At 42.6% G+C, this 26903-nt stretch overlaps 8 protein-coding genes across 9 annotated transcripts in view; 1 reads left to right on the top strand and 7 right to left on the bottom strand.

The window, feature by feature from the left end:
• The window catches only part of LOC131937455 (gamma-aminobutyric acid receptor subunit beta), a 139305-nt gene that overhangs the window by 86399 nt on the left and 26003 nt on the right, over window positions 1-26903 (top strand). Inside the window, exon 6 of the mRNA XM_059294908.1 lies at window positions 26048-26185. Within this exon, the coding sequence (XP_059150891.1) occupies window positions 26048-26185 (138 nt within the window). The remainder of the gene's footprint in view (window positions 1-26047; window positions 26186-26903) is intronic.
• Window positions 372-5596, bottom strand: LOC131937545 (uncharacterized). Of its 2 annotated transcripts, none has more exons than XM_059295071.1 (6): window positions 5542-5596; window positions 5257-5289; window positions 4526-4658; window positions 2999-3192; window positions 2642-2774; window positions 372-942 (listed from the first exon to the last, which is right to left on the bottom strand). In XM_059295071.1, the coding sequence occupies exons 1-6, from the start codon at window positions 5590-5592 to the stop codon at window positions 644-646; spliced, it is 843 nt and encodes a 280-aa protein (XP_059151054.1). In that variant the 5' UTR covers window positions 5593-5596; the 3' UTR covers window positions 372-643. The 2 variants fall into 2 exon arrangements, with proteins under 2 accessions (XP_059151054.1, XP_059151063.1); XM_059295080.1 differs by having other exon boundaries at window positions 372-939.
• On the bottom strand, window positions 7716-8791 carry LOC131937759 (uncharacterized). Its single transcript, XM_059295397.1, has 3 exons — window positions 8605-8791; window positions 8064-8187; window positions 7716-7925 (listed from the first exon to the last, which is right to left on the bottom strand). The coding sequence occupies exons 1-3, from the start codon at window positions 8653-8655 to the stop codon at window positions 7729-7731; spliced, it is 372 nt and encodes a 123-aa protein (XP_059151380.1). The 5' UTR covers window positions 8656-8791; the 3' UTR covers window positions 7716-7728.
• LOC131937704 (uncharacterized) lies at window positions 10846-12200 on the bottom strand. The gene is made up of 3 exons (XM_059295310.1): window positions 12094-12200; window positions 11520-11652; window positions 10846-11106 (listed from the first exon to the last, which is right to left on the bottom strand). Exons 1-3 carry the CDS (start codon window positions 12142-12144, stop codon window positions 10886-10888), a joined length of 405 nt encoding a protein of 134 aa, XP_059151293.1. The 5' UTR covers window positions 12145-12200; the 3' UTR covers window positions 10846-10885.
• LOC131937694 (uncharacterized) lies at window positions 15454-17908 on the bottom strand. The gene is made up of 3 exons (XM_059295300.1): window positions 17829-17908; window positions 16590-16722; window positions 15454-15764 (listed from the first exon to the last, which is right to left on the bottom strand). Exons 1-3 carry the CDS (start codon window positions 17877-17879, stop codon window positions 15544-15546), a joined length of 405 nt encoding a protein of 134 aa, XP_059151283.1. The 5' UTR covers window positions 17880-17908; the 3' UTR covers window positions 15454-15543.
• On the bottom strand, window positions 18520-20165 carry LOC131937747 (uncharacterized). The gene is made up of 3 exons (XM_059295371.1): window positions 20046-20165; window positions 19211-19337; window positions 18520-18775 (listed from the first exon to the last, which is right to left on the bottom strand). Exons 1-3 carry the CDS (start codon window positions 20088-20090, stop codon window positions 18561-18563), a joined length of 387 nt encoding a protein of 128 aa, XP_059151354.1. The 5' UTR covers window positions 20091-20165; the 3' UTR covers window positions 18520-18560.
• Window positions 20711-22068, bottom strand: LOC131937739 (uncharacterized). The gene is made up of 3 exons (XM_059295357.1): window positions 21954-22068; window positions 21478-21604; window positions 20711-20967 (listed from the first exon to the last, which is right to left on the bottom strand). Exons 1-3 carry the CDS (start codon window positions 21996-21998, stop codon window positions 20753-20755), a joined length of 387 nt encoding a protein of 128 aa, XP_059151340.1. The 5' UTR covers window positions 21999-22068; the 3' UTR covers window positions 20711-20752.
• Window positions 23576-24952, bottom strand: LOC131937714 (uncharacterized). The gene is made up of 3 exons (XM_059295322.1): window positions 24875-24952; window positions 24304-24436; window positions 23576-23917 (listed from the first exon to the last, which is right to left on the bottom strand). Exons 1-3 carry the CDS (start codon window positions 24923-24925, stop codon window positions 23709-23711), a joined length of 393 nt encoding a protein of 130 aa, XP_059151305.1. The 5' UTR covers window positions 24926-24952; the 3' UTR covers window positions 23576-23708.

Below are 26903 nucleotides of genomic sequence, written 5' to 3'. Positions count from 1 at the left end.
CCAAAACTCAGTAGATAAACGTGTTTGTGTGCACAATATTCGACGCCTGGACTTTTGTTTAAAGACAAACTTTCAGGTGGGCAGAGCCGCAATCTGCCAGATTTTTCACAATCTGCATCTTGACTTCATGAATACTGTTTTTTTTTTTCAAATATTTGTTGGCTTATAATTTTAAAAAAATATTCACTTAGGAGAAAAAAAAACATTTCTTTACATTTTGAAGCACACATCATTTTTGGACACATTTTTACATTCAATAACAAGACAACATTAGAGTTTAAAACACGGTTGGTTTTAATTTTTTTCAAAAATAATCAATTCTTGTAGCTTTTACATTTAATTTTTAAAACAAGGAAAAGTTTTACCGACTGTGTACAATAATCCGGTAAGGTGTGAGCAATGTGTTTAATTCCACGCCACTATCCGCTTGATTTTTATGTTCAAACATTCTTTTTCTTAATTTTGTGTAATCCCATTTTTTGTTCGTTTAAAGGTGACAACACAACTCTCTCTGTCGTCACGACATGACGTGTTGACACACTAAGACGTGTGTCACGTCTGGCGATACACGTCACACACGTCACACACGTCACACACCTCACACACCTCACACACCTCACACACCTCACACACCTCACACACCTCACACACCTCCCTCAGCTGGGCTGATGGACGTACATGTGTACTCCCACACGTAGCCGGGCCGTGACGGCATCAGATCACGCCGACTTCTGGAGTAGTCGACCGGCACCTTGCCCGACCCTGGGGCTGTGGACCCGCGGGTGCCTGCTGCTTCGACCGGCACCTTGCCCGACCCTGGGGCTGTGGCCGGCACCTCGCGGCCTGTACACCCAGTTCCAGACTGGCACCCACAGAAGCCGTTTATCTTGGCAAACTGATCACAGAACTCGCCGGGTCGCGTGTACTTCTGGCAAGTGCCTGCTAGATGGGAGACAAAGTCAAGATTACCCAACATAGACAAAGTCAAGATTATTCAACATAGACAAAGTCAAGATTACCCAACATAGACAAAGTCAAGTTTACCCGACATAGACAAAGTCAAGATTACCCGACATAGACAAAGTCAAGATTACCCAACATAGACAAAGTCAAGATTACCCAACATAGACAAAGACAGTTTACCCAACATAGACAAAGTCAAGATTACCCAACATAGACAAAGACAGATTACCCAACATAGACAAAGTCTAGATTACCCAACATAGACAGTCAAGATTACCCAACATAGACAAAGTCAAGATTACCCAACATAGACAAAGTCAAGATTACCCAACATAGAGAAAGTCAAGATTGCATTAATCAACACAAAGTCAACATCAGAGGCGTAGCGAGGGGGAGTGGGGGCGGCGGACCGCACCGGGTGACTCCATTTAGGGGGGGTGACACCAAGGAAAAAAATAGCAAAATATATACAGAAAAATGATAATTCCTCTTAATTAAATTAGAGTGAGTTAAATAATCTTTAAGCGCAAAGTTGACAAATCCCGACAAAGGTGGAGGGGGGGACACCATTACGTAAACCTGCTAATGATAGAGAAAATAATATTCTACATCCAGCTGTATTTATAACCGACTATAGATAAAAATCGTTGGTATAATCTCAGCACTGTTTAAAGCAAGTACCATGGGAGGTGAGAGGGGGGGGGATTACCTCAACACAAAGTTGCAAAATACTAAGTCGAATTTCATGTCAGATTGCATTGTCATTGGGTCTTGATCCACGACCCAATTTTCAGAGAAATTCGTCCGTTAGAAGTGGTCGAAATCTCGCTCGTCAGTTTCGATCCCTGACGAAGCACGACAGACAAAAGAACGAGGAAGCAAGTTAATAAAAGCTTGTATTGCAAACACATCAGTTAACGATAAAGTTTAAGTCAATTTTGAAAACCATAGAACACCCGTCAGACCATCTATAATATAAGCGGGCTGGTAGTGTCAGTCCTCGTGTCATCACTATAGATTTTGGAACCATAAAGGTAATCATCGCACCATGCAGTGCTTTTCAGTGCATCGCAGTGTCTTTTAATAAGTAATAGAATAGTGTTTGTTTATATAATAACTTAAATTTATTTTATAGTTACCACTATTTGTGTTGTGTTTGTGTTGTGTTGTGTTATGTTGTGTTTGCGTTGTGTCTCTGTTGTTTCTATGTTGTGTTTGTGTTGTGTTTTTGTTGTGCTTGTGTTGTGTTTGTGTTTTGTTTGTGTTGTGTTGTGTTGTGTTTGTGTTGTGTTTGTGTTGTGTTGTGTTTGTGTTGTGTTTAGTTTTGTTCTGTTCCCAAGTTGGTACATTTTAAAAAGATTTACCTATATATATATATATATATATATATATATATATATATATATATATATATATATATATATATATATATATATATATATATGTATGTATATATATATATATATAATCAGGTGGTAGCGACTGAAATACTGATGGTAGACGGTTTGTTCAGTTGTTGATAAATGTGTTGTAGATTTTCAAGGTAAATTGTTTGTGTGAAATGAAGATTGGGCATCTTCTAAGAGTTAGCACATCTAAAATAAGCATATCGATATCATATGTATGTGTGTGTATGTGTGTGGAGGGTACTAAATACTAACCAGGGACCATAACTCACCTAACTTAGTCATTGTGGCCACTGTCGCGAGGACACGAGTAGCCTCCCTTTTTCTGCTGGCCAGTTGAACCTTATTTGGATTCTGGCAACATTCATCTGGGAGACACTCGGAGTCGGAGCTGCAGAGTTTGACCTGCGGTAATTAAACGATAATTATATGGGCTAATTAGCTTACAAATGTGTGCAACAAAATTATATATTTCTGCCAAGTCCAGTGGCAGAGCCTACGGTTGTGACTCAGCTGTTTAGGGTTCGGTTATTAAGATGGAGTGAAATCTCCCTGAGCTAGTTAACACAAGTGTGGTATATCATGTAGATAGAATTTTAGAAGTAAAAGTTGAAATGAAGATATTGTACTTCGGCTTCACTTTCGACTCTGCAGACGTTTAGCCATTCATAGTAGTCGTCTGGGAAAGCCACCATCCTGGGGTTGCGGGACTTGTTTGATTTGGCCTGTTGGCACGTAGAGCCTGGCTTACAGCCGCAGTAGCCGTTAGTGACGTCAACTATGAAACACACGTCACCGTCCAGCTTGTACTTTTGACAAGTTCCTGCAAGTTTTAGAAGAAATAGATTTTGTCAAGTTCCTGCAAGTTTTAGAAGAAATAGATTTTCAAAATTGAATAGAAAACGTTTTATTGTGGTGAGCGTGTGTGAGCGTGTATAAGCGTGCCTTTGAACGTGTCTCAAATGTTCCCTTTCAACGTGTCTCAAATGTTCCCTTTCAACGTGTCTCAAATGCAGTGGCGTAGCGAGGTCGGGTGTCACCCGGTGCGGCACTTAATGGTGTCACCCCCCCCCCCCCAGAGGCATAGAGACCCTTCCCAGGGACAAACTTTCAAATTTTCGATTTGCACCCCCCCCCTCAAAGTTTCGATTTGCACCCCCCCCCCTCAAGTTTTCGATTTGCACCCCCCCCTCAAAGTTTCGATTTGCATCCCCCCCCCTCAAACTTTCGATTTGCACCCCCCCCCTCGAGTTTTTCTCTATATATTTTGCTATTTTTTGCCTTGGTGTCACCCCCCTAAATGGTGTCGCCCGGTGCGGTCCGCACCCCCCGCACCCCCCCTCGCTACGCCCCTGCTCAAATGTTCCCTTTCAACGTGTCTCAAATGTTCCCTGTGAACGTGTCTCAAATGTTCCCTTTGAACGTGTCTCAAATGTTCCCTTTGAACGTGTCTCAAATGTTCCCTTTCAACGTGTCTCAAATGTTCCCTGTGAACGTGTCTCAAATGTTCCCTTTCAACGTGTCTCAAATGCTCCCTTTCAACATGTCTCAAATGTTCCCTTTCAACGTGTCTCAAATGTTCCCTTTCAACGTGTCTCAAATGTTCCCTTTCAACGTGTCTCAAATGTTCCCTTTCAACGTGTCTCAAATGTTCCCTTTCAACGTGTCTCAAATGTTCCCTTTCAACGTGTCTCAAATGTTCCCTTTCAACGTGTCTCAAATGTTCCCTGTGAAAGTGTTTGATACATATAACTGTAGCTGGTGTAAAGACAGCGATACTTCTCTAGCAGTAGCTGGGGACATCAGCTAGAGACGTCAGCTAGAGACGTCAGCTAGAGACGTCTGCTAGAGACGTCAGCTAGAGACGTCAGTTAGAGACGTCAGCTAGAGACGTCAGCTAGAGACGTCAGCTAGAGACGTCAGCTAGAGACGTCAGCTAGAGACAGCAGCTAGAGACATCAGCTAGAGACATCAGCTAGAGACGTCAGCTAGAGACGTCAGCTAGAGACGTCAGCTAGAGACGTCAGCTAGAGACGTCAGCTAGAGACGTCAGCTAGAGACATCAGCTAGAGACATCAGCTAGAGACATCAGCTAGAGACATCAGCTAGAGACATCAGCTAGAGACATCAGCTAGAGACGATTGGTGGCCACTGACCTGTTTTGTTCTTCAGGGTTGACCTTTGACCCGGCACCTCGGCTGCCCGTTTTCTGCTTGACATCTGGTTCTCTATGAGCTTTTGGCAACATTCGTCAGGTTCACAGTCACTGTTGCTGGTGCAGGTCTTGCCCTGAATGGTGGGGTGGTGTGGTGGGGGGTGGGGGATGGTGGTGGTGTGGTAGTGAGGGGATGGTGGTGGTGTGGTGGGGGTGGTGGTGGTGGTGGTGTGGTGGTGGGGGTGGTGGTGGGGTGGGGGATGGTGGTGGTGGTGGTGGTTGTGTGGTGGTGGTGGTGTGGAGAGGGATGGTGGTGGTGGATGATGGTGGTGGTGGTGTGGTGGTGGATGATGGTGGTGGTGTGGTGGTGGTGTGGTGGTGGATGATGGCGGTGGTGTGGTGGTGGTGTGGTAGTGAGGGGATGGTGGTGATGGTGCGGAGATGGTGGTGGTGGGAGATTGTGGTGGTGGTAGTAGTGTGGTTGAGATGGTGTGTTGGGATGGTGGTGGTGGTGGGATGGTTGTCGTGTCGTTATGGGATGGTGGGGGTGATGCAAAATGGATAAATGTATAATGCTTATTTTTCATAAAATCTTTGCCGACAAACGTGATTTTATGTGCTAGATAGACCTACTCTTTAATATAAATTAGATGAAATGAAATTTTAAAATGTAATATTCAAAATGGTTTTTTTTCAAATGATCATACTTAACAATCGAACAAAAAAACTAACATTTAGATCGATATGGTCAACATCCTGTTGTTCCTGAAAAAAAAATGATACAAATTCTTATCAAGAGGTTTATTACAGTTTTAAAACGTGTAAATTAAAGCTGTGTTGTAACCCAATCAAATATGCGGGTTATCTATCAACTTTTTAATTCGCTCAAGTGTGACATTTGTTAGTGTTGGGTGTCATTGTCATCTTTTGCTCATCAAATTTGTACTGTTCCTTAAACTCCATGTGAGATTAGCAGCCAAACAAATGAAAAGAATTAATGAATTTAGCTCAACTTACAAAACAGTGGGTGACGACAGCAAGGCCAAGAAAAACAAAAAATCCCAACATTCTACCGTCTGCTTTAGGTAACGAACTCAAGTAGCTTGACTTAACAATCTCAGGTAGTTTGATTTTGATGGAATACGTGAGATCTGACATGGGAGGGTATGCATTGGGTATTTTAAGGAATCTTGCGCCCTGTAATTTAGTGATGGAATACGTGAGATCTGACATGTGAGGGTATGCACTGGGTATTTTAAGGAATCTTGCGCCCTGTAATTAAGGAATTACGACACACCTAACTCGATAATTATGGATGACAACGTCTAAAATTGCCCATTAATTAACCAGATCATAATGTCCGTCATGTTGACCGTGTCTGTGTCTGTGGCTGCTTCCCACGGTACATCCAGGCACGGGGTTTCTATTTTTGTCACCAATGACACACCACTTACATGTGTAATTACACAGCACTCCATACCTTACAGGTGTATTTTCATTTTGGTATTGCCACCAGTTTTTACTTTCTCGTATATACGAAGTATAGAGAAAGTATTTTAATCGTGCCAAAAAAAATCGAGATTTTTGCAAAACTCGACGTTTTACACTTCCCTGAGTCGGAAAAACATAGTTTTGCAATCTTGTCCGTATGTCTCTGTGTGTGTATGTGTGTGTGTGTGTGTGTGTAAACACGATAACTTGAGTACCGTTACAGCTAGGTTGATGAAATTTCATATATAAGTATTATATCAAAATCGTAGATCCGTATCAACTTTTCAGCGATTTCCGATAACCGGAAGTGGTACTTTTCCTACTTTGAATTTTTCAAAAGCCTATAACTTGAGTACTATTTCAGATAGATAAATGAAATTTCACATGTAAGTGATAAGATCCAATTTTCTGCTTTCTGACAAATTTTGAGTATTTTCCGTTGACCGGAAGTAGTAATTTTCACTATTTCCGATTTCTCAAAAAACGCATGTGAATGTATAAAGTACTAATAATATTCCGCACTATTATACACATCTTTATTCGGCGTTCGCTTGGTGCGCAATTCTTTTTTCTATGAGATTCTATTCTATTTTAAAAAGTTTAAGTATTTAAAATGGATTAAAAATCATAACTATATCCCGAGTACCCATCCCTTGTTGTTTTATATAAGAATATTCGAGAAAGTTTATTGGAGATCACTCCCGGTTTATTTGTAACAGAATTTTAACAAGAAAAAAAAACATACAAGACAAGCAGCTAAACCATAGCCCAAAACTCATGATGTAAGCACCTACACCAGAACCCAAATCTCATGATGTAAGCAGCTAAGGGCCCAAATCTCATGATGTAAGCACCAATATGTTTTGTGTACGGTGTCATCAAACACCTGTCTGTGTACCTGTGTAGGTGAGCCATACTAGAGTTTATTACCTGAACAGTGAGTCCAGTGTTTGAGACAGGTTTGTGACAGCCGTTGTTTTTCCGCATCAGGTGACAATATTCATTAAGCCTTTAATTAGAGATTCACAAACATCCAGCGACACTAGCGTCCTGACAAGACTGTGACTGTTTTCTGATTGGCTGGATCGGTCAGGTGGTCTGGTCACATGACTTGATCCTGACCCCAGGCGAGATTGTACGGATATTGTAACACGCCGCATCAGGTCCCATTATTTTTACGTCCGTGAGGTTTTTGTTGTTTAGCTAATGAACATGATTGCAAAAATATTGTTCAGGTATGTGACGGTGGGGGTATGTATGTAGTATGTGTGTAAGTGTGAGAGTGTATGTGTGCTTTGTGTTGTCTACACCGCTCCAATCAGTAAACACATGTTTCGTCATCGTTATCCGTCATGTCGTCATCGTTATCGGTTCTATGTTAAACATGTAAGGAGGGCCTACGGCTGTAAGTTCCTTGGTAGAGTTGTCTTGGTTTTTGCGGGCTATTTGCCTGGTCCATTGATAAGCCTAGACCGACACAGGAGTAAAGTCTGTCTAGACGTGACGTTTTTATCCTGCCGTCGCTGGAACTTTGTGCCTTAGGCAATCTGTGTCTGGGACTTTTGTTAGATCTACCAGAAAACAAATCCAGTCTGTGTCTGGGACTTTGTTAGATCTACCAGAAAACAAACCCAGGTTTGTTTTACATTATAGAACAAAAGAAAACAAAGTAAACACAAGACGCCCAGGTTTCTCTTCAAGTTGAGTTGTTTATTACAGTTGTGCTTTGGCACACTTGTAGACCCAGGTGATGCCGGCAGGTGGAATCATGAGTGACCTGAGACTGACCGGAGTGGTCAGCGGCTCCTCGAATCTCGTGCACGCCAGACCGGACACACAGCCGCAGTAGCCGACCACAGCAAAGTGGGACTCACACTGCTCACCCTCGTGGCGGTACTTCTCGCACGTGCCTGGAACAACATGAGACTGCACGTGAGTTAGGGTGTAGATGGAAACCATCCCAGATTTTAACGATGTAAAATTACACATCACACATAGCACAAGGGAAACAACTTACCTGTACCAGGGGTTAGAAAGGTCAGACTTACCTGTAGCAGGTGGGTCGAACAGTGACAGCTGTCGTCTGCTCATGATGGGCAGGTGAACCAACTTCTGACAACACTCGTCTGCTCCACATTCGCTGGAATCTGTGCAGACTTTTCCATCTTGAGCCTGCCAGAGATGACCTCATTATTGTCAGGATTGTTATCAAATCTGGTGCTTATTGTGATTGATATTCTAACGGTTGTAACCAAATATCTAGTTGGCCTCTAGGTCTGTGAGTGAGCTTGCTATTAGGCTGTAACCGACTTTTTAATTTTAGTTGGCCTCTAGGTCTTTGAGTAACCTAGTTATATGGCTGAAGCCAGCCATAAAGCTAAAAAAGCATCCATGTTTTATCTAAACAAGCTACAAGTTGACCACACAAGCTACACGTAGCAACTAGTCAGTCAACATTGACGTTCATGTTTAATAAGGTCACGTCAACAAATTTAACAAACGTCATAATTCTACGTCGTAAAACTTAGGTCACAGGTCACAAATTGAGGTCCTATGACGTCAAGAAATTAAACTAACGTCACAACTTACCGAAGCACCCACCAACAGACACACAAAGGCTAACAAAATGATTTTTTCCATATCGACAATTCTGGCTACTGGCTGTGGCTACTGGCTATGTGGCTACTGGCTATGTGGCTACTGGCTATGTGGCTACTGGCTATGTGGCTACTGGCTATGTGGCTACTGGCTATGTGGCTACTGGCTATGTGGCTACTGGCTATGTGGCTACTGGCTATGTGGCTACTGGCTATGTGGCTACTGGCTATGTGGCTACTGGCTATGTGGCTACTGGCTATGTGGCTACTGGCTATGTGGCTACTGGCTATGTGGCTACTGATCTCACTGTTTTATCGTTGGCCACTGGCTTCAGAGAATATTGCACTCGGTGACGACATTTGGGTCTATCTTATCATTTTCAAGGTCAAGGTGAAGATTGTTAATGTTACCTTTTTAAATAAGCAAGAGATTGTGTTGACAGATTTGGAAGTTTAAAAAAAAAATTAAATGACATGACTTTCCCAAATCGTGAATTGATTAATATTTTAACGGCCTACTTGCTCTTATCAGAAGTCAGATTTTTCTCTCCATTATTGTGTCGCATAAAGCAAGTCAACAAAATGTCTAAACCAATATTTTTTTCAAATTCTGTTGTCTGTAAAATACTTGAGATTCGCTTTAACTTGAAGTATTTTTATAATGGCATTCTACACACCTGTATTTAAGAACTCTATGATTGTTAAGGGATAATTGTTGTCTAATTATTCTCACAGGTAGCTTATAAGGAAAACAATCAATATTCAATATAAAGCTTAAAAATTGTAGATTTTTTTTTTTCACCAGTTGTTTTTTTTTAATTTATTGCTATATGTGCACATTTTACTGAAACCTTGACATATTTTGGTCCTATCAGCCTCAAAACACGAACTTTGATTGGCTATGTAATCAAGCCCATAATTACTTTTATTGAGATCAATACGTTTCAGCAACACTGCAATATTTTTAAAATTTTGACTATCATTTGAAGGTTTTCTTCTGTGTTCTATATTGTAATATTGGGTGGGTTTTTTCTCTAATACAATTATTTCAGTGGTAATTATCAACGTGTTATACGGCTTGTGTGTCCTTCACTATGAATTCAGCCGGCTTCTTTCTGGATTTTCACTTTCTGCAAAAGTATTTTGTATTTAACTAACCATTCTAATGAAATTGACAATTTAATAATTTAGTTTCTTAAAATAGGTATTAAGTCATTTTTTAAAGTTTTATAAAATTAACTCATTAGTCCGTCTGGTCCTGGAGCTTTATTTAGTTTTAGTCCGTCTATCGGCTTAGATCTTTCCTCTTTTGCAATTGGGGTGTCCAGATTTTATTTCTTATTTAGCCACCCCCCCCCCCCCCCGCTCACCCCAACCCACCCACCAAACAAGTTAGGAAAATGCCCTTCTATCTGATGTTCTTTTATATTATTTTTTTTACTTCTCCAAACGCCATCAACACTTTATACACACTGAATCACCATTTTACAAATATTTTAATTTCCAGGAATGGAAGAAAAAAAATGAAATTAGACGTTTTGCATTGTGTATATTTAGTGAACCATCTTCAATAAATAAAAGTACTTGTGAGAGAAAAGTATAGCCGATGATGTCATACCAAAGCGAACACGCAAGGCAAACTGACTCTGTAAATTGCATGTCTTAGTCAAGAAAAGGAAGAACTAAAGTTCCCCTAAACTTTACATTGGCATACAACAATAAGGGTCGCGATCAGTGTTTCTTCCAGATTTTTTTCTCCGGGGGGGGGGGGGGGCACTTGAAATTTTCGGGGGTGGGGGGGCGGACACTGTTAAAAGTATATATTTTCTATATAAATTATATAAATTTCATTTCGTTCGGGGGGGGGGGGGGCGGTAAACATTTTTCGAGATGCCTGGAAGAAACTCTGGTCGCGATGGGAGTGTCCCAATGTCTGTACTTTAAACGTGTGGCTATCTATCTGTGTGTTGGCGTGTTATTGTGTGTCATTAAGTTCCCCTTAACATCAAAAAACATGAGTACAATAAATTTTCTAAATCGCCTATTACCCGGAAGCCACTTGTCCCAAGACCGTTTGCCCCCCAAAAATTTTTTTAATATTATAGATTACCAAGTAGACGTGTATGAAATTTCATCCACCTAACTAAATCGGTACTCCAGTTATGGTGTTTACACATACAGACACATGTATACACACACACACAACCATACACAAACAAACAAATAGATACGATTGTAAAACTGGAGAATGAAAAAGTTTATTGCTGTCAAGATTATGCCGTCTGTCTCTCACATCTGGATATCCACATAAAGCCTGGTCTGTTGAGGGGTGGCATCCGTTTGTTGACCTCTGTGGGCGGGGCGGTGGGAGGGACGGTGGTCCAGGGGATCTCGTAGGTATGGCAGTAGGTGCCCGGCTCACAGCTGCAGTAGCCGTTCATCTTGTCCAGGTTGTAGCAGCCGGAGCCCTCCAGCTGGTACTTCTGGCAGGTGCCTGGTGGGTAGAGACAAGGTCAAGGTCAGGTACTTGGTGGGTAGAGATAAGGTCAAGGTCAGGTACCTGGTGGGTGGTTAGAAGGTCAGGGTCAGGTACCTGGTGGGTGTACAAAAGGTCAAGGTCATGTACATGTTGATTTGGAAGAAGTTAAGGTCAGGTACGTGATGGTTAGAGACAAAGTCATGGTCGGGTACTTGAAAGGTGGATAGAAGGTCAAGGTCTGGTACCTGATGGGTTGGAAGGAGGTCAAGGTCAGGTACCTGGTGGGTAGTGAGAAGGTCAAGGTCGGCTGACCGGTACACATCACGTACCTGATGATTAGATACCATGTAACATTCGGGCAACATTTCAAAGTAGTTGACCAATACTTTCTACCCGCCCCCTTTTCCACTAGTTTACAATATACTCACCGTTTTTCTGTGACGTAGCCAAAGGTAAAATGTCCACCTGTCGTCTGCTCATGACCATGAACTGACTGAGGATCTGACAACATTCTCCGGCGTCACACTCGGACTCTACGGTACAGACTTTTCCCACCAGGGCCTAGAGGTGGACAGTGGTTTTTTAGTTGGGTTTACCACTTTGTCTACACACTACAGTTAATTTGTTACACACATTGTAAGTTGTATCAGTTTAAAAATGTGCCTAATTTGATCAACAAATTTTTTTTTTAAACTAAACTATTACATCAGACACCGCTAGTACATAAAGTCAGACAAACTTACATCAGACACCGCTAGTACATAAAGTCAGACAAACTTAGACACCGCTAGCACACAAAGCCAGACAAACTTACATCAGACACCGCTAAAGTCAGACAAACTTACATCAGACACCGCTAGCACATAAAGCCAGACAAACTTACATCAGACACCGCTAACACACACGCTAAAGCCAGACAAACTTACATCAGACACCGCTAGTACATAAAGCCAGACAAACTTACATCAGACACCGCTAGTACATAAAGCCAGACAAACTTACATCAGACACCGCTAACACACACGCTAAAGCCAGAAAAACAGCTCTGTACATCTTGTCTATCTGAGATCTGTGTCCAAGTGACCAAATCTAAAACACCAGCTGGTTTTTTATATCAGCTGTGTCGGTGGTTCTCTAGTAGACCATAGAATCACACCCAACTCACTCATGTTTTTCAGTGTAATTTGTAATATTTCTTATCTGGATTTCTGTGAAAAACCATCCAGTCAGTAGTAAAAAAAAACTATTTACAAAAACAATACTTTTAGCGATAAATAGGTAAAGTAAAGTACATAGAAATGGCAGAGATGGAGACTTGAGGTCAGCACGTCCTTACCAAGACACACCGTACCTGGCTCACAGCCGCAGACACCGCCCATCACAGCGTAAGGGTCGCAGTCATCGCCTCGACGATGGTAGCAAGGGTCGCAGTCATCGCCTCGACGGTGGTAGCAAGGGTCGCAGTCATCGCCTCGACGGTGGTAGCAAGGGTCGCAGTCATCGCCTCGACGGTGGTAGCTCTGTAAGGGTCGCAGTCATCGCCTCGACGGTGGTTGCTCTGTAAGGGTCGCAGTCATCGCCTCGACGGTGGTAGCTCTGTAAGGGTCGCAGTCATCGCCTCGACGGTGGTTGCTCTGTAAGGGTCGCAGTCATCGCCTCGACGGTGGTAGCTCTGTAAGGGTCGCAGTCATCGCCTCGACGGTGGTAGCTCTGACAGGTCACTGGGAAATTGTTTTGGTCATATTAGAAAATCATTGTTTAAGTCCTAGACTCCCTAACTGGTAGGATTCTATACCGAGAGATTGTTTAACTTTAAGGAGTTGAAGTGGCTTCTTGTCTGGAAACTTACTCTAAGCAGACAAGGGTAATTTCTAGAGGCTAGTTACCCCATCCTTAGTTCGTCACTGGGTATAGACTAGCATACAATGGTCATTTCTACCAGTAGAACTAAAGCTATTGAGCTATTTTTTATCGTATTCGTGGAAAACTTAAGGGAGAAAGGTGGGCAAGGGAAAAAAAAGAAAAGCAAATCATGGAGAGGAAATGGCGATGGATTGGGCAGACGCTGAGGAAAGACTCTGGCAATAGAGCCATACAAGCCCTGGAGTGGAACCCCCCGGGGCCAGCGACGCAGGGGTAACCCCAGGAAGTCATGATGACCTAACGAGTTATAAAAGGCTGAAGGATAGAAAGAAATTTGGAACAGCTGAAAAGAGTGGCAGGAGACCGTGGAGAGTGGAAAGTATTGACAGAGGCCGTGTGCCCCCCTTATGCCCCCCGTATGCCCACCTTATGCCCCCGTATGCCCCCCGTATGCCCCCCTTATGCCCCCGTATGCCCCCCGTATGCCCCCCGTATGCCCCCCGTATACCCCCTTATGCCCCCCGTATGCCCCCCTTATGCCCCCCGTATGCCCCCCTTATGCCCCCCGTATGCCCCTCTTATGCCCCCTTATACCCCCCTTATGCCCCCCTTATGCCCCCCGTATGCCCCCTTATGCCCCCTTATGCCCCCTTATGCCCCCCTTATGCCCCTTATGCCCCCCTTATGCCCCTTATGCCCCCCTTATGCCCCCCTTATGCCCCCCTTATGCCCCTTTGCCCCCCTTATGCCCCCCTTATGCCCCCTTATGCCCCCTTATGCCCCCTTATGCCCCCTTATGCCCCCCGTATGCCCCCCGTATGCCCCCCGTACGCCCGCAAGATAAAATGATGACCCAAGTCTTACTGTTGTTGACACCGTCAGAGAATGTCGCCGTCGTGTGAAAAATGCTGTACTGGTACATCCCCAGACGCTGGCAACATTCCCCGTGGTCACACTCTGAGTTGACGAGACACTACTGGCCCACTCTACCCTGGGGGAGACAGGTGATATCGTTGTTGATTAGTTAACTCATGCTAGACAGGTAAATGTCAGATTTAGAATTGGTAGGACATTAACAAAACACTAGAGAAATGTAAGGAACTACTGATCAATCACATTTCTATTTGCTAAAAGATTTTTAATGAGAGTGATTTTGCACCAACCACCGCTAATTACTTATATAACACTCTCCCTAATTATTGGTTTGACACTACCTAATTAACTCAGGTCACCTATCCAAATCATCCACATAGCAAACCAATCCGATGTTGGTTCTCAGCTGCTCGGTCGTACCTGTCATCTTGAGGCACTATGGCAACAACAAATTGACTTATACATGCCATTACACTGTGCATAGAGAATATATTTTGCATGCCATTCTTTGCTCAATTAAGATTAGTTACATCATTATAACTAATGTCAATTTTTTATTTCTTTTACGTCATTACATACGTGAAAAAAATCTGAAAATGTACTTTTAACTTTTAAACAATTTTCTCCAGCAAATGTTCCTTAAGTGGCTACTAGGTTAGTTAATGAGAGTGGCGTTTTACTCATCAATTGATGACCTATTTGCAATAAACTACTCACATGGGTAGACACCAAAAGGCCGGCCAACAAAAGCAGAGCAAGCATTTTCAAGATGTGATCCGTGTAGGGATGGAATAATTTAAACCTTTCAAAGCTCCTAATCGTGTTGTTTTATACTGCTAGAAGTATGTCTGCGTGATCTAAATATAACCTCGAAAGTTTGTGGTATTGGTAAGACTCTGTGGCTGAGAACGGAGAAAAAAAATGTTTTCAGTTGACCTTGAAGACGGCTTTCAAACATCAGTCCTAAAACTGGAACGTATAATTTGTTCATTCGATCCTAAACTGGAACGTATTATTTGTATACGTGCCAGGCCGTATACGCTCTGTGTTGCAACTTTACAACTTCACACAATAATTAGATGCGGCTGTTCCCCATTGCCCATGGACAGTTTTTTAACTCTCCGATTTCTGTTTCGCCAATTCCTATTCTACCCCACACTTCACACTCCATCACCCCACACTTCACAACCCTAGCCACCCCACACTCCGCAACCCACATTACTCTGCTCTTCACTATACCCCACAACATATTCTACTTCTGGTGTCCGATTCTCTCCCCTTTCACCAAACTCAGTCTAAAGTAACTTTTGTTATTGTATTAATTGTAACAGTTCATTTTATTTAAACTTCTAACACCAATCGTGTGTGCTCTCACATATAAAAATCACTCTTTATCTCCCTTTCTCAGTTAATACTCCGTGATTAATTAAGTTACTAATTTCTCAAACATCCGGTAACAAGACTTTAAGCTAAAGTACCGAGTATATTTATCGAGTAAATTTACCGAGTACATTGAAAGCACTAGAATATACTCTCTGTTATAGTAAATATTACATTAATAAATAATTCTCCGATGCGTTTACAGTTTCACCCTTATAATTTATAGAGAGCTACAAACAAATCAACTGTGTATAGTGGCTTTTATTACATTAACAAATCACTTAACAATTCAAGTAACAAATCATGTAACAAATCATGTAACAGATATCAAGACGTTCAGGCCGTCTGTCTCTCACACCTGGAGACCCAGGTAAAGCCTGGTCTGGGCATCAGTGGCATCCGTTTCTTGACGTCTGCGGTGGGGGCGGTGGGCACGACGATGGGATCAGGGATCTCGTAGGTATGGCAGTAGGTGCCCGGCTCACAGCTGCAGTAGCCGTTCATCTTGTCGAAGCCGCTACAGCCGGAGCCCTCCAGCTGGTACTTCTGGCAGGTACCTGGTGGGTAGAGACAAGGTCAAGGTCAGGTACCTGGTGGTTGTACACAAAGTCAAGGTCACTATTCTGGTAGTTTTTTTTAAAGAAGGTCATGGTCGAACATCTCTCGGTTATACAGAATGTCAAGGTCGGTACCTGTGAGTTTTTAAGTAGGTCAAGGGTATAGGTCATGGTCAAAAGCCTGCTGTTTATACATACATTCAAGGTCATATATATATATATATATATATATATATATATATATATATATGTTGTACATGAGGTCAAAGTTGGATATTATATTTCAACAGAAGGTCAAGGTAAGGGCTCAACAAATTTGCATACAAATGTGTCAGTCTAAGAGTGAGTTTGTTTGTTACTCTGGGTATCCTCTGTGTGGTAGTTGACAAGATATTACTTAAAACTTAAATGCAAATAAATAATGACCTAACAATACTAATCTACTTTTTAATGGGTTATCTTACTTCGTCTTAACTTACGTTACGATTGAAAAGATTTTAAAAGATAAGAGACCTGTGACGTAGTGCTGCAGATAATTTTAGTGGCACAATAACGTATGCAACAACTGTTTATTTAATGCAACAATTATTTAATTGATGCAAAAACTACTTAATTAATGTAACAACTACTTAAATATGCAAAAAACTACTTAATTAATGCAACAACTATTTAAATAGGTGTGGAGAGTTCACGTGTTTCCGCTAGGGCCCACTCAAATAAGTTTGTTACATAATCGACACAATATCCTGTTTGATCAGTCATTACTGAATGACCAATCAGGTTGACACCTCCCTCCCCCCACCCTCTAGCCTAAAGTGTACTCACCGTTTTTCTGGGACGTAGCCAAGGGTAAGATGTCCACCTGTCGTCTGCTCATGACCATGAACTGACTGAGGATCTGACAACATTCTCCGGCGTCACACTCGGACTCTACGGTACAGACTTTTCCCACCAGGGCCTAGAGGTGGACAGTGGCTTTTTAGTTGGGTTTACCACTTTTTATACATACTTTAGTTAAATGTTACACAAGTTGTAAGCTGTATCAGTTTAAAAAGTTTTGCCTAAATTTCATCAACAACAAAAAATTAAAAACTAAAATCTCACACCAGACACCACTAGCAGTCAGACAAACTTACATCAGACACCGCTAGCACATAAAGCCAGACAAACTTACATCAGACACCGCTAGCATATAAAGCCAGACAAACTTACATCAGACACCGCTAGCACGTAAAGTCAGACAAACTTACATCAGACACCGCTAGCAGTCAGACTAACTTACATCAGACACCGCTAGTATATAAAGTCAGACAAACTTACATCAGACACCTTAGCACATAAAGTCAGACTAACTTACATCAGACACCTTAGCACATAAAGTCAGACTAACTTACATCAGACACCTTAGCACATAAAGTCAGACTAACTTACATCAGACACCGCTAGCACATAAAGTCAGACAAACTTACATCAGACACCGCTAGCAGTCAGACTAACTTACATCAGACACCGCTAGTATATAAAGTCAGACTAACTTACATCAGACACCGCTAGCACATAAAGTCAAACAAACTTACATCAGACACCGCTAGTATATAAAGTCAGACTAACTTACATCAGACACCGCTAGCACATAAAGTCAGACAAACTTACATCAGACACCGCTAGCAGTCAGACAAACTTACATCAGACACCGCTAGCAGTCAGACAAACTTACATCAGACACCGCTACCACATAAAGTCAGACAAACTTACATCAGACACCGCTAGCATATAAAGCCAGACAAACTTACATCAGACACCGCTACCACATAAAGTCAGACAAACTTACATCAGACACCGCTAGCATATAAAGCCAGACAAACTTACATCAGACACCGCTAGCACATAAAGCCAGACAAACTTACATCAGACACCGCTAGCACATAAAGTCAGACAAACTTACATCAGACACCGCTAGCATATAAAGCCAGACAAACTTACATCAGACACCGCTACCACATAAAGTCAGACTAACTTACATCAGACACCGCTAACACACACGCTAAAGCCAGACAAACTTACATCAGACACCGCTAACACACACGCTAAAGCCAGAAAAACAGCCCTGTACATCTTGTCTATCTGAGATATGTGTCCAAGTGACCAAATCTAAAACACCAGCTGGATTTTTATATCAGCTGGGTCAGGGGTTCTCAAAAACTTTTTCCATTAGCTTCCCTTTTAATGTAGGATATTTAAATTTTAGCTCGGCTGTAAAGCTGTATGATTTAAGATTCCGAGAGTTTCCTATGGCCCGCAGGCCAATCTATATTGCACAGCGTTTAGTTAGATTATTGTGGGGTTTTTTTAAGCTAAAAACTAACCTTAATTGATGACGTGTAATAAAATATGGAAGATTAGAAACTATACAATGTTTTAGGTTAGTACCAAAAAGGTTTAAAACATTTCAAGTCCAAAGTTTCGCGTTAGTTTATAAAATTAAATTCTTCATGGAATCATATTTGGTTACCTAATAGTCAGCATTTAATTAGAATAATTAATTAACATAGTTGGTCAATAAGTTGCTAAAAATGAGCAACAAATTTACAATTATTTGATGTATGTACCGAAATGTCTTGATAGGTATACTGAATTGGGTGTCCTCTTACTTAGGAATCATTTAATCGTATATCTATTTGTATTGGGGGCCCTTTTGTCTCTGTCCCTTTTGACGGGCGTTACAGTAAAATCATGAAATAACACAAAGTTTGATAACAGTCTGAATTTATTGAACAAATACTTTGGCAAGTTCCTTCACCCGGTGTGAGCCGCAGCCTCCTCCTTGACGCACTCATATATCCTGGTGTACCCCGGGGCGGGGGTCGGTGGTAGGGTTGCCCGTCCATGAAGACTGGAGGTCAGCACGTCCTGGCCGCTACACATCGAGCCAGGCTCACATCCACACAAACCGCTCATCTTATCAAAAGGGTCGCAGTCCTCACCCACAGGGTCGTATCTCTGGCAGGTCGCTGGAAAATTGATGGGTTTTTTGTGACACGAAAGTATACAGGCATTCTTTGTACGGTACATGTTATCATAGAAACGACTTTAAATTTATTTATTTTAGGTACATGTTATCATAGACATGACTTTAAATCTATTTATTTAAGTCTGCTTCAGGACGTGAATCATTTCAAACTTCCGTGGGATGGGGTGAGAGTTTTCTAAGAAAGTTTAAACTATTTCATATCTTTCTACATTTTCTATTGTCGGGGCCGGGGAGGGAGGGAGAAAAGTCTAAAAGAAACTAGAGTTTTTAGTGGACTTTTTCGGGTAACCAAGGCACATCCAACTTTTTGGAAAACCAAGACACATCCAAATTTGTGGGGTAACCAGGACACGTCCCAGTGGGAGTGGCCAGTAGCGTGGGTGGGGGGGGGGGGGGCTAGTTACTCAACCCTTACCGTTGTTGAGGGGGTTTGATAGCGTCATGGTGTTGTGTACAAAATTGAACGTATACATCCGGAGCATCTGGCAACATTCCGCTGGGTCGCATTCCGAGGTCACGTGACAGTCTTCCCCGATTTTGCCCTGGGAAAGAAAATATGAGGGTGAGAGAAACAGAGAGCCAACCCTGGTTCTTAAGGGCTAAAGCATCACCACGACCACAGGGAACGTTCTAGAACTCAACACACAGCGCATGTAGTAACGACACGAATTTCCCTGCAGCAACTTCTTTTATTGACATCTTTTGAGTAGCTTATGGTAGAGTTGATTACAAAAGCTGTTCACTCAATATAAGATTGAATGCAGAAAGTACTCACACTAGCAGAAAGTACTCACACTAGCAGAAAGTACTCACACAAGCAGAAAGTACTCACACAAGCAGAAAGTACTCACACAAGCAGAAAGTACTCACACAAGCAGAAAGTACTCACACTAGCAGAAAGTACTCACACAAACAGAAAGTACTCACACAAGCAGAAAGTACTCACACAAGCAGAAAGTACTCACACAAGCAGAAAGTACTCACACAAGCAGAAAGTACTCACACAAGCAGAAAGTACTCACAAAAGCAGAAAGTACTCACACAAGCAGAAAGTACTCACACAAGCAGAAAGTACTCACACAAGCAGAAAGTACTCACACAAGCAGAAAGTACTCACACAAGCAGAAAGTACTCACACAAGCAGAAAGTACTCACACAAGCAGAAAGTACTCACAAAAGCAGAAAGTACTCACACAAGCAGAAAGTACTCACACAAGCAGAAAGTACTCACACAAGCAGAAAGTACTCACACAAGCAGACGCCAAAATACTAGCCAGGACCAGAAGAGCCAACATAGCCAAACGATGACTAGCAGAAGTGAACAGATCTAGGTGTTCTTCGTCCTGCAGTTTTTACTTCTAGTGGTTGGGTCTAAATATAGCCGAGACAATGTAGATAAGAACAATACGTTGTGCGTCTGTATGTGTTTGCTTCAGAGTGTGTGTGGTTTTCTAAGCTGAAGAAAGAATTTTACTTGCAGCTGATTTATTTCTACATAAGAGTCGGAAAAATCTTAGTTTTTCAATTTTGTCCCTATGTTTGTGTGTCCGTCAGTTTATGTGTCTGTCTGTGAGCATGATACCTGAGTACGTTTTCACTTATGTTGATAAAAGTTCATATAAAAGTATTATGTCGCATTTGTAGTTATGTAACAACTTTTGATGGATTTCCGGTAAACGGAAATGGTACTTACTTTAGGTCCGGTTTTTTAATTGCCTACAGCTTGAGTACCGTTCAAGTTAGGTGGAAGAAATTTCACGTATAAATACAGGATTGTATGAGCCGGTTTCTGTCGTTGTGTGTCCTCCTACTTAGGAATCATTTAATCGTATATCAATTTATATTGGGGGCCCTTTTGTCTCTGTCCCTTTTGACGGGCGTTACAATAAAATCATGAAATAACACAAAGTTTGATAACAGTCTGAATTTATTGAAAAAAATATTTTGGCGAGTTCCTTCACCCGGTGTGAGCCGCAGCCTCGTCCACGACGCATGTATATATCCTGGTGTACCCCGGGGCGGGGGTCGGTGGTAGCGTTGCCCGTCCATGGAGACTGGAGGTCAGCACGTCCTGACCGCTACACATCGAGCCAGGCTCACATCCACACAAACCGCTCATCTTATCAAAAGGGTCGCAGTCCTCACCCATAAGGTCGTATCTCTGGCAGGTCTCTGGAAAATTGTTGGTTTTTCTGATTCAAAATGCTACAGCTGTATGGTATATGTTATCATAGACACGAAATTTATTATTTGAAGTATGCTTGATGACATGAAAGCAGGTTTCAGGATTTGTGTACAATTGAGGTGGATTGGGTGCGGCATTCTAAGAATGTTTAAACTATTTCATAACTTTCTAAATTTTCTACTACTACTATTTCGGGGAGGGTATAGATTGGTTCACGTGGTGCGGGGTCGGTGAGGGGGTGAGGGGGGGGTGCTCCCAGAGAAAAATCTAAAAGAAGCACTTCAGAGTCTTTCGTGGATTTTTTCTATTAACCAAGACAACTCCAACGTTTTGGGAAGGCAAGATACATCCCCACAAACTGTCGGTTAATTTGCTGTAGACTATGGTCATCGAATCTTTTCGAAGGGGATCAGGCTGATAGGATGCGATTGGCTAACGTAAAACCTATCTGACCAGAGGCAGTGATCAGTAGTCGGGGCTAGCTACTCAACCCTTACTGTTGTTGAAGGGATTCGATAGCGTCACGGTGCTGTGTACAAAACCGAACGTGTACTTCTGGAGTATCTGGCAACATTCCCCTGGGTCACATTCCGAAGTCACGAGACAATCGTCCCCGATCTTGCCCTGGGAAAGAAAAATGTGAGGGTGAGTTACGTTAGAGAGTCAACCCTGGTTCTCAAGGTCTAAAGCTTCACCAAGCCAACAGGAACGTTCTAGAACTCAACACGCGGTGCATGTCGCAATGACACGAATTTTCTAGCAGCTAACTTGTTTTATTGACATCTTTCTGGTAGCTAATGGTAACATTTTTTTCAAAACATGCTCACTCAATATTAGATTGAATGCAGAAAGTACTCACACTAGCAGAAAGTACTCACACAAGCAGAAAGTACTCACACAAGCAGAAAGTATTCACACTAGCAGAAAGTACTCACACTAGCAGAAAGTACTCACACAAGCAGAAAGTACTCACATAAGCAGACGCCAAAAAACTAGCCAGGATCAGAAAAGCCAACATCGCCAAACGTTGACTGGCAGAAGTGAACAGATCTAGATGTTCTTCGTCCTGCAGTTTTTACTTCTAGTGGTTGGGTTTAAATATAGCCGAGACAATGTAGATAAGAACATATTACGTTGTGCATCTGTATGTGTTTGCTTCAGTGTGTGTGTGTGTGGTTTTCTAAGTTGAAGAAAGAACTTTACTCGCAGCTGATTTATTTGTACATAAGAGTCGGAAAAAACTTAGTTTTTCAATTTTGTCCCTATGTTTGTGTGTCGGTCAGTTGATGTGTCTGTTTGTAAGCATGATACCTGAGTACGTTTTCACTTATGTTGATAAAAGTTCATAGAAAAGTATTTTGATGGATTCCCGGCATACGGAAATGGTACTTAGTTTAGGTCCGGTTTTTCAATTGCCTATAGTTTGAGTACCGTTCAAGTTAGGTGGCAGAAATTTCACATATAAATACAGGATTGTATGAGCCTACATCTACCAACTTTTGAATGATTTTTGGTAACCAGAAGTGTTAGTTTACTGAATTTTGTGTGAACACTTAAATTTGATTATTGCTTCAGTTAGGGAGACGAAAAAATTTCATAGATAGATCTTATACTTTGACAACTTCCAGTTTTTATTTGACCTCCGATAACCGGAAGTGGTACTTTATTTCTGATTTCTAAATTATCGATTATTTAAGTACCGTTTCATGTAGGTAGAACGGATGTTATACATAGGTATCTTATTCTCTTGATACTGTCAAATTTTAAGCGATTTCCGGTGGTCGAAGGTAGTACTTTAGGTCATTTCCGATTTCTCAAAAAGAAAAGTAATCAATGTTTCCTTTATAAAGTACTGATTCTCCGTTATATTATACACTATTTGTTTTCATTCACTTGGTGGGCAATTCTTTTTTCTATGCATTTCTCTTCTATTTTAAAATGCTAAGTATTTAAAAAAAAACAGCATTTCTTTTGCACGATCTCACTTTAAGTGTCACCCCTCTCACTTTTATATAAGCATATATTACAAAGTTTAGGGGAGATCACTTCCGCTTTTTAAAAACATTACAACGCTGACACAATTTGCATTGTGCTTTTATGCGGTGTTTAGACGGATGGGTCTTAGTGACCCATAGACCCGTATTGCTAATGTCCACTTTATGTTCGCGTGTGCCACATTCTGCAGCCCTAACTACCACACATTATACTACCAATCCCAAACTACACAAAATATACTCCTCGTCCCACATTACCCCAACTCCACTCTTCATTCCACTATCCCACTCACGTTAACATAATGATTCTCGTTACTTGCCGAAATCTTCGGATCAACATAATTTAGGTTACTGCTGTTCATTTCACAATGAATGTGGCCATTAAAGACAACAGCATAATCTGTGGTCACCACTGTCATAATTAGGGTCACATGATGTAATCTTTCTTGCCATCAATATCAAGGTCACTAACAGAACATCGGGGCACTTTCTGTGTCACCAAAAATATCTCGGGTAACACTCACTAAATAAAGTCTCGCAACTTGGTTTGGGTTTGACAATCACAAGACATTCTCGGACATTATAACAACAACAAAAGGACTTATGTTTCAAAACTTTAATATCTGCATCTGACATAACTCTATACAAACGTCGGCTGTCTGTTAGCTTGGTGCGAACTTGAGCTGTCTGTTAGCATGGTGCGAACTTAGGCCGTCTGTTGGCCTGGTGCTAACTTAAGCCGTCTGCCTCTCACACCTGGAGATCCAGGTGTATCCTGGTCTAGGCATTGCCATCGATCGTTTGTTGACAAGTGTGGGAGGAACGGTGGCCAGGGGTATCTCGTATGTATGGCAGTAGGTGCCCGGCTCACAGCTGCAGTAGCCGTTCATCTTGTCGAAGCCGCTACAGCCGGAGCCCTCCAGCTGGTACTTCTGGCAGGTGCCTGGGGGGTAGACAGAATGTCAAGGTCATATATTTGGTGGTTGTACAAAGTGTCAAGGTCATGTACCTGATCGTACAAAAGCTCTAGGTCAGGTACCAGGTGCTTGTATACAAGAGCACTTTGCATTTGTTGAAACGCTTGTTTGTTCATGAGTAATGTGCAAGTGCATGTAGGCATTAAGGCTTGTGATAAACCATAAGGTTTAATAAAACACTACCCATGTATCATACATGTAAAACGACCCAAACTCTGGGCTCATGTAACAGGGGAAGTAGAGTAAACGAGCTCCCATAAGCCGGACATAGAACCGAGAGTATAATCTGCCATTCTTGAATAAGAATCTGGTTTGGTTGTATCCCCCACCCTCTAGCCTAGAGTGTACTCACCGTTTCTCTGTGACGTAGCCAAAGGTAAGACGTCCACCTGACGTCTGCTCATGACCATGAACTGACTGAGGATCTGACAACATTCTCCGGCGTCACACTCCGACTCTACGGTACAGACTTTTCCCACCAGGGCCTAGAGGTGGACAGTGGTTTTTTATTTCGGTTTACCACTTTATCTATACACTTAAGTTAAAAGTTACACAAGTTGTAAGTCGTATCAGTTAGAAAAGTTGCCTATATTTGATCAACAAAAATAATTTTAGAAACTAAACTATTACATCAGACACCTTAGCACATAAAGTCAGACAAACTTACATCAGACACCTTAGCACATAAGGTCAGACAAACTTACATCAGACACCGCTAGCACATAAAGTCAGACAAACTTACATCAGACACCTTAGCACATCAAGTCAGACAAACTTACATCAGACACCTTAGCACATCAAGTCAAACAAACTTACATCAGACACCTTAGCACATCAAGTCAGACAAACTTACATCAGACACCGCTAGCACATAAAGTCAGACAAACTTACATCAGACACCGCTAGCAGTCAGACAAACTTACATCAGACACCGCTAGTACACACGCTAAAGCCAGACAAACAGCCCTGTACATCTTGTCTATCTGAGATCTGTGTCCAAGTGACCAAATCTAAAACACCAGCTGGTTTTTTATATCAGCTGTGTCAGGGGGTCTCACAAATATAAAGATTACTAATACCAACTACACGGTGTTTCTTTCTTCGGGTAGGGGAGGGGGCACTTTAAACTTTCCCTGGAGGGGAGACTGGTGGAATTATCTAGCATATAAATTGTTTTCGTGTGTCGGGGGGATGGGGGGGGGTACCCTTTATAGTCAAATCGTTTCCAAATAGAAATTCGGGTAATGCACACGTGGGTATAAAATCTTCAAAATGTTGTGGAAGGCCAATTGTTGGGTAAAGATGTTGGACAGCCACTCCTCTAGGAGAGAAAAATCCAAAATCAAACAACTGCTGCCTTGTAGTTTGTTCTTGGTTGGACAAAGGCTATGGAAGCCAATCCATAAAGTAAAGCTGGCTGAAATCGGAGTCAATGGCCTAAGAACGCTGAAGAAGATTTGTTGGGTTAAGATGTTGTACGGCCCTTTCAAAGATTCAAAGTTTGAGAGCCGCTGTATAACGAGATGTGTTTCTAATCTAAAAAAAACTGAAATAAAAAGTTCAATCCATCGGTTTGTTAGATAAGACAATCTTAGAACTGTTGTTTTAGGTAAGACGTCATAAGTAGAGTTTGACTTAGTGGACAAACCATTTGAGGTGGACTTTTTAAATCTTGACCTAGTGGACATACTGTGTCATCACAAAGATACTTGTTGTGTTGTCTTTGTCAATCTTGATGTGTTGTATGTGACAGACTTAATATGTAAATTGTAACAACGTCCTAAGACTTTTGTCTATGCAGGACATTGTAGCCTTTTCCCTCGAGTCTTGTCTGACCCACCCCCGATCCATGATAACCCAGCCTTGTCTGACCCACCTTCGTTTACCCATGTTGACCCTGCCTTGACCCCCCCGCCCCTGACCCCGCCATGTCTCCCTCTGACAGCCTTGTCTGACCCACCTCCGCCCAATGTTGACCTAGCCTTGACCCCCCCTGACCCCGCCTGGTCTCCCCCTGACCCTGCCTTGTCTGACCCACCTCCGTTGACCCATGTTGACCCCGCCTTGACCCTCTGACCCCGCCTTGTCTCCCCCAGACGGCTACACCATGGACGACATCGTCCTGTACTGGAGGAACGACCGTGGCGCCGTGACGGGCGTGGAGAACGTCTCGCTGCCCCAGTTCTCTATCACAAACTACGACACCATCAACAAGATTGAGGAGCTCTTGACAGGTGAGGTACTGGGGGGTGAGGTACTGGGGGGTGAGGTACTGGGGGTGTGAGGTAGTGGGGGGTGAGGTAATGGGGGGTGAGGTACTGGGGGGTGAGGTACTGGGGAGTGAGGTACTGGGGGTGAGGTAGTGAGGTGGAGAACGTCTCGCTGCCCCAGTTCTCTATCACAAACTACGACACCATCAACAAGATTGAGGAGCTCTTGACAGGTGAGGTACTGGGGGTGAGGTACTGGGGAGGTGAGGTACTGGGGGGTGAGGTACTGGGGGTGTGAGGTAGTGGGGGGGTGAGGTACTGGGGGGGAGATGTTGACAGGTGAGGTACTGGGGAGGTGAGGTACTGGGGGGTGAGGTACTGGGGGTGTGAGGTAGTGGGGGGTGAGGTACTGGGGGGAGATGTTGACAGGTGAGGTACTGGGGGTGAGGTACTGGGGGGGTGAGGTACTGGGGGGGAGATGTTGACAGGTGAGGTACTGGGGGTGAGGTACTGGGGGGAGATGTTGACAGGTGAGGTACTGGGGGGTGAGGTACTGGGGAGGTGAGGTACTGGGGGGGTGAAGTACTGGGGGTGAGGTACTGGGGGTGTGAGGTAGTGGGGGGTGAGGTACTGGGGGTGAGGTAGTGAGGTGGAGAACGTCTCGCTGCCCCAGTTCTCTATCACAAACTACGACACCATCAACAAGATTGAGGAGCTCTTGACAGGTGAGGTACTGGGGGGG

The sequence above is a fragment of the Physella acuta genome, unplaced genomic scaffold, assembly GCF_028476545.2.
Source record: "Physella acuta isolate Inbredline_101_S28 unplaced genomic scaffold, ASM2847654v3 ptg000017l, whole genome shotgun sequence".
NCBI classification, from domain to species: domain Eukaryota; kingdom Metazoa; phylum Mollusca; class Gastropoda; family Physidae; genus Physella; species Physella acuta.
The sequence above is the reverse complement of the archived record's forward strand: the minus strand, read 5'-3'. Positions and strand labels throughout refer to the sequence as shown.